This window comes from Mandrillus leucophaeus, unplaced genomic scaffold, assembly GCF_000951045.1.
Source record: "Mandrillus leucophaeus isolate KB7577 unplaced genomic scaffold, Mleu.le_1.0 Scaffold23, whole genome shotgun sequence".
Classification (NCBI taxonomy): Eukaryota; Metazoa; Chordata; class Mammalia; order Primates; family Cercopithecidae; genus Mandrillus; species Mandrillus leucophaeus.
In genome coordinates, this window is record NW_012102365.1 from 963,155 (window position 1) to 969,976 (window position 6,822).

A 6,822-nucleotide genomic window follows, 5' to 3' on the forward strand; every position below is an offset into this window, starting at 1 on the left:
CCCTGGGGTTTCTGGGTGATTTCCTGCTTCTGTCCCCAGGGAGTGCTCTCAGTCAGAGGCAGACAGATGAGGTAGAGGCTCAGATCTCAGGGTGGGGTGTGCAGGTATTGCTGTGTGTCCTTGGCCCCCCCTCAGTCCCTCTTTGAGCCAGGCTTTCTGCCTGTCCCGCCAGGAGGTTACACTCGGGTCTGATTTGACTGCGGCTTTCTGGTGTTTTTGTGGGGCTGTTCCACCCACTCCTCCATCTGTCAGGGAGGGTTAGGTATCTTCCCCTGAAGACAAGATTGTGTCTCCGAGGGCCAGGACCTATAGTGGGAGGTCCCAGGTGGACTCTGGTACTGAAGGAGAAGGGGGTTTGGGTAGACGGATGGGCAGGACGTGGCTCTGGCTGATTTACCTGCCCACCCTTTCCTGGCATTTGATGCCTGCTGACCCCAGGCCAGGCAGTAAGCAGGGAGGCACCTGGGTCCAAGCTAGCTCTGCCACTGTTTGCTTTGAGCCTCGGTGAGTCACTGTCTTCTGAGCCTCAGCTCCCTGTTCCTGGAATGAGGATACCAGTTTTTAGGATATGATCAGAGTCAAAGACATCAGATTGCACTCAGGAGATAGTCCTCTCAGCCACTATCTGGGCCCTCCTCAGGTCCTGGCATAGGAGGAAAATCCTAGGGAAATGGAAAACCTCAGAGGTGGGTCTGTAAGAAATACCAGAGTCCTCTCCTGAATGGTGAGAGTTTGCAGATTGTATCCCCTCATCTCTTTCCCCACCCCAGGTACAGCAGCAAGAACCCACGGTTCCGCCCTTAACCCCTTCCTGGGGATCCCTGCCCTGCTGCCTGCCTGTGTATCTGCCAGGTGTCAGACCTATCTGCCCTAGGTATTGTCAGTCTGCTTGGGGCTCGTTGACTCTCCTGCTGTCTCTCTTTGCTGCCTTCCTGTGTCTGTGGTTGGGTTCCAATCTCTCTCTCCACTTGATAAGTGCCTGACTTCACCTGTTGGGCACATGTCACATGTTAGGTGCCTGTTGTTCATGTCCCCTTCTGTCTCTGCCTGTTGGGTTTATGTCTTCATCTGTCTCTGCCTATTGGATACATGTCCCCTTCTGTCTCTGCCTATTGGATACCTGTCCCCTTCTGTCTCTGCCTGTTGGGTTTATGTCCCCTTCTGTCATTGCCTGTTGGGTTCGTGTCACCATCTGTCTCTGCCTGTTGGATACATGTCCCCCTCTGTCATTGCCTGTTGAGGTTTGTTTTTTTTTTTCCCAAGGCAGTCTCGCTCTGTTGCCCAGGCTGGAGTGCACTGACGCGATCTTGGCTCACTGCAACCTCTGCCTCCCGGGTTCACGCCATTCTCCAGCCTCATCCTCCCAAGTAGCTGAGACTACAGGCGCCTGCCACCACGCCTAGCTAATTTTTGTATTTTTAGTAGAGACAGGGTTTCACCATGTAGGCCAGGATGATCTCGATCTCCTGACCTCGTGATCCACCTGCCTCGGCCTCCCAAAGTACTGGGATTACAGGCGTGAGCCACCGTGCACAGCCTGCTTGTTGGGTTTATGTCCCCTTCTGTCATTGCCTGTTGGGTTGGAATTCTCTTCTGTGCCTGCCTATTGGAGATGTGTTCCTTCTGCCTTTGCCTGTTGGGTTCATGTCCTCATCTGTCTTTACCTATTGGGTACATGTCCCCTTCTGTCTCTGCCTGTTGGGCTTGTGCCCCATCTGTCTCTGCCTGTTGGGTTTGTATCCTTATCTGCCTACACACATTGGGGATGAGTCTCTGTCCACCTCTGTCTGTTAGATATGAGTCCCCTCCTGCTTCCCCTTATTGGGTATACATCTCCATCTGTTTTCTATTGGATATGAATTCCTCCTGCCTCTGCCTGTTGGGTGCGTGTCCTTATCCATCCCTGCCTGTTGGGTATGTGTTCTCTCCTGCTCCTGCCTGTTGGATGCTATTCTTCTTTTTTTTTTTTTTTGAGACAGAGTCTCACTCTGTTGCCCAGGCTGGAGTGCAGTGGCGTGATCTCGGCTTACTGCAAGCTCCACCTCCCGGGTTCACACCATTCTCCCGCCTCCACCTCCCGAGTAGCTGGGACTACAGGCGCCCGCCACCACACCCAGCTAATTTTTTGTATTTTTAGTAGAGACGGGGTTTCATTGTGTTAGCCAGGATGGTCTCGATCTCCTGACCTCATGATCCGCCTGCCTCGGCCTCCCAGAGTGCTAGGATTACAGACATGATGGATGCCATTCTTATCTGTTTCCACCTGTTGGGTTCCTGCTTCTGCCTGTTGAGTGTCTCTCTTCGTCTGCCTCCACATATGAGGCACCTATCTTTGCCTGTTGGTTACCTGTTTGCTGTTGGGTACCTCTCTCCTGTTGGGTACCTGTCTGCTTAGCAGCTGCACTGGCAGAGGGCTTTCCCTTTGCAGACCCACAGGGAGGATGGGGGAATGGCCAGAGGGCAGCCCTCAGGCACTGAGGAGTGGGGGAGAGAGAGGAAGGGAACGTGGTGAGGGTGTAGGCCTGGTGCTGGGAAACCACAGGCCCTGAGTGATTGGCTCCCCTGGGCCGGGCCCAGCCCCCGCCCTCACCCTGCACATCCGCCTTGGTCCCGGCCACCACCGCGGCAGCCCCGGACTCTGCCTGCTCCTGCCATGGTGCCGTGGCCCTGCTGGGCGGATGGAGCAGGATCCCAAGCCGCCCCGTCTGCGGCTCTGGGCCCTGCTCCCCTGGCTGCCCAGGAAGCAGCGGCCCAGGATCAGCCAGACCTCTCTGCCTGTCCCTGGCCCTGGCTGTGGCCCCCAGCGGGACTCGGTGAGTGTACCCAGATGTCTGGTCCTGGCCTGGCTGTGTCCCTCGCAGCAGGTGCCTGGGAAGCCAGCTTAGCGTAATCTGGCTTTGGGCTGTCCTGGCCCAGGCCTGGCCCTGCGGGGTGACTGGACCCTGCCCAGACTTGCTTCCTGGGTAAGTGAGGAGGTACTTCAGGGCTTCAAGGCAATGGCAGCAGATTAGAGGGAGGGTAGAGTCCTGGAATGGCTAGGACGTGGCAAGGGGCTTCTAGTAGGTTTGTATGAAGGAAGTTTGGGAAGATGAGCCATGCAGTCTCTGGCCTTAATTCTGACCTGCCCCAGGCCAGCACTTACCAAGTTGATGGGGGAGTTTGGGTGACTCTTGGGTCTTTGTGCACGTCAGCCCTGTCCTACTGACCAGAGGGATCCCCTCATCCCATCCTGACCAGGAACGAAGGCCCAGCTCTACCTCCCCATATGAGAACAAACCTACTTCCTATTGTGGCAACCCTAAAACAGCAGGGGGAGGGAAGCCCCACAGGCAGACCTGGGGCAGGTCTCTGGGTCTCAACCAGAGCCTGAGGTTGACTCAGCCTGGCCATGCTTGGGCATCCCTTTGGGCCTAATCAGGCCAGAGCATCGGGAGCAATAGGAGTGGTGCCTCTTCTGTTTGACCTCCCCAGCCTTTGAGGCCCTTTTGAAATCAATGACCTTGGAGGCTGGCCCTTCAGGGAAGTCGTCTGTTGGGCCTTTAGGTCTCATCTGCTGAGGTCTGGTGGGAATGGCCTTGGGCAGGGGAACTCCTGCTGCCCGGATGGGGCCCACCATGCCCACCAGCTCTGTCCCTCCATCAGGATGAGGGCGTCCTCAAGGAGATCTCCATCACGCACCACGTCAAGGCTGGCTCTGAGAAGGCTGATCCATCCCATTTCGAGCTCCTCAAGGTTCTGGGCCAGGGATCGTTTGGCAAAGTGAGTCATGAGCCCGTGGCTGTGAAGGCAACCCTCGTCATGTTAGAGGTGGGGGTCAAGGGTCACCTAGGGGCCCAAAGGATCAGAGGTCACCTTGGTACCCAGGGAGAACAAAAAGACCAGCTTGGGGCTCAGAGAAGATGGAGGTCAGCCTGGGCACAGACCTCTCCCATCTTCTGCCCTGCTTCCCTCTCTGCCTTCTCAGGTCTTCCTGGTACGGAAAGTCACCCGGCCTGACAGTGGGCACCTGTATGCTATGAAGGTGCTGAAGAAGGCGACGCTGAAAGGTGAGTAGGGACACCTCCCTGTGCAGAACGCAGGCTGGGCTGAGGGAGGCAGCCCAGACTTCAGGGGCCTTGGGTCTGGCAAGGGAGACAGCTCTGTCTTCAGGAGCACCTAGTTCAAAGGTGGAGAAACAGGCCTATTTCTCAGCCATCTCTCCCCACCCAGTCCCTCTCCCCCTAAGCCAAGTGCCAATGACTGGCTGTGAAGGTCTGGAAGGTGGTAATAGGGTAAATGTAATATGTTTGTCAGGGGGCAGGGCCCTCAGCTACTTAGCTGGTCAAGCAGAGGCGTTCTGACTGTTGATGCTAGCAGAGTCTGAGGGAGACCTCTGTGGCCCCTAACTCAGGGGCCTGAGAGAAGGGCGTGAGTGAAGAGGCAGGGAGCCCAGGGAGGCAGCTGGGCCAGGCGAGAGAGGGTGAGTCCAGGCAGGGCCACAGAGCTGGATGGCAGAGAGGTTCAGAAGGGAACCCTGGGCCAAGGTTAGAGTTCTGGGGACTTACAAAGGATATGAGGATGGTTGGTAGTGGGCTTTGGGTTGAACACTGACCCCGTGGCCTGGGAGCCCGTGTGACCACTGACCTGGCGGAGTTGCAGCCGGGTGCCCTTCCTTGACCAAGTCTCCCTTTAAATAAAAGTCACGGCCAGGCGCGGCGGCTCACACCTGTAATCCCAGCACTGTGGGAGGCCAAGGCGGGTGGATCATTTGAGGTCAGGAGTTCAAGACCTGGCCAACATGTTGATACCCTGTCTCTACTAAAAGTACAAAGAAATGAGCTGAGTGTGGTGGTGCGCCCCTGTAATCCCAGTCAGAGCCAAGTCCTAGCTGGGGAGGTCGTGGGGGCAGTAGGAGGCGTCAGCCTTAAGGATGTTATGGGTGGCTTTGGTCTCCTAAGGCCAGCCTGGTGGGGGTGGGAGTCATCCCCCAGGAGGTATGGTGGCAGCTTCAGAGGGAGGAGAAAGATGAAAAGCCTAGGTTCCTGCTGTGAAGGGCTTGCAGGCTGGGCGGGAGAGGCTAAGCATACCTGACAGTGCGGTGCAGCCGGTGCTGAGACTGGTGTGCGTGGATATCCGACGGGCTGGGGAGCTGGGAGTGGTGGTGCAGCCTTGCAGAGGGTGGGACCAGAGGCCAAGGGGACACCTAAGGAGCAGTAAGCCTTGAAGGACGAGTGGATTTCTCCAGACCAAAAATGGTCGAGGAAGAGACCCTGGGAAGGAGAAACTGTTTGCCTGACCTAAAGTACAGAGGTGGTTTGAAAATGTAAGGTAGGCTGGGCGCCATGGCTCATACCTGTAATCCTAGCACTTTGGAAGGCTGAGGCGAGTGGATCACTTGAGGTCAGGAGTTCGAGACCAGTCTGGCCAACATGGGAAAACCCCATCTCTGCTAAAATACAAAAATTAGCTGGGTTTGCTGGTTTGCACCTATAGTCCCAGCTACTCAGGAGGTTGAGGCACAAGAATCGCTTGAACCCAGGAGGTGGAGGTTGCAGCGAGTAAAGATCGCGGCACCATACTCCAGCCTAGGCGATGAGAGCAAAACTCCATCTCAAAAAAAAAAAAAAAAACAAAGGAAAAAGAAAATGTAAGGTGACCAAAACAGTTAACTCTGGTGTGGTCCCTGTCGTGTCTAGTGAGGAAAATACAAAAATTAAAATAGAGGAAGGGGCCCACTGATGTGAAAAGTGCTCTGAAGGGAACCAGCTCTGTAGCCCTGTGTGCTGACACAGAAGGCGTGTTGGAAGGCAGCTGCAGCTTCTACTTGTAGCAAGGGCCGAGGATTGTGTCCCGAACAAGACTCTGGAAAGACGTGCAGGAGGAGCACATTGGCCAGATCTCCTAAGATAAGCAACTGTGAGCATCAATTCTAGAATGGCAGTGACGATGGAATAGAATTCATACTAGGTGGATGGACTAGTGAAGGCTTTGGGACTATGAGGCTGGAGAGGAAACTGCCGATCCAGTACATGGACCAAAAAAGCCTTTAGTTTTGCACTGTGTGTATTGCTCAGACATTTTGTCTGGTCTTAGTAAGCATTCCTTAGCCTTCCACCTCTCCTTTTAATAGAAGTCAAGGCCGGGTGTGGTGGCTCACGCCTGCAATCCCAGCACTTTGGGAGGCCAAGGTGAGTGGATCATTTGAGGTCAGGAGTTCAAGACCAGCCTGGCCAACATGGTGAAACCCTGTCTCTACTAAAAATACAAAAAAAAATGAGCCGGGTGTGGTGCGCCTGTAATCCCAGCTACTCAGGAGGCTGAGGCACAAGAATTACTTGAATCTGGGAGGCAGAGGTTGCAGTGAGCCAAGATCACACCACTGCACTCCAGCTTGAGTGACAGAGTGAGACCCTGTCTCAGAAAAAACAAACAAAAAAACAAAGGCCACATGAGAGGTCTCAGTCAAGGGATAATCAATATTGTAATAAACTTAAGTTGAAACACAGTGCCCAAAATGAACCTAAGCAGCCAAGTCCAAAAGCCTGTTTTTTTTTTTTTCTTTCCCAAGACAGAGTCTCGGCACATGCCACCAGGCTGGCTACTTTTTTGTATTTTTTACTAGAGACAGGGTTTCACCACGTTGGCCAGGATGGTCTCGACCTCCTGACCTCATGATCCGCCTGCCTTGGCCTCCCAACGTGCTGGGATTACAGGCGTGAGCCACCACACCTGGCCCTAAAATTTGTATTTTTTTTTTTTTTTTGAGACGGAATCCCACTCTGTCGCCCAGGCTAGAGTGCAGTGGCGCGATCTCGGCTCACTGCAACCTCCGCCTCCCAGGTT

At 54.7% G+C, this 6,822-nt stretch overlaps 1 protein-coding gene across 3 annotated transcripts in view; it reads left to right on the top strand.

Annotated features, from left to right (window-relative positions):
* RPS6KA1 (ribosomal protein S6 kinase, 90kDa, polypeptide 1) overlaps positions 1–6,822 on the top strand; it is a 52,842-nt gene that overhangs the window by 20,898 nt on the left and 25,122 nt on the right. For 2 of the 3 annotated variants that reach the window (XM_011981658.1, XM_011981657.1), the window contains exons 1-3: positions 2,623–2,813; positions 3,643–3,759; positions 3,965–4,046. In XM_011981658.1, the coding sequence (XP_011837048.1) occupies positions 2,679–2,813; positions 3,643–3,759; positions 3,965–4,046 (334 nt within the window). In that variant the 5' untranslated portion in view covers positions 2,623–2,678. Of the gene's footprint in view, positions 1–2,622; positions 2,814–3,642; positions 3,760–3,964; positions 4,047–6,822 lie in introns of those variants that run through there. The other variant, XM_011981659.1, reaches the window with a different exon arrangement.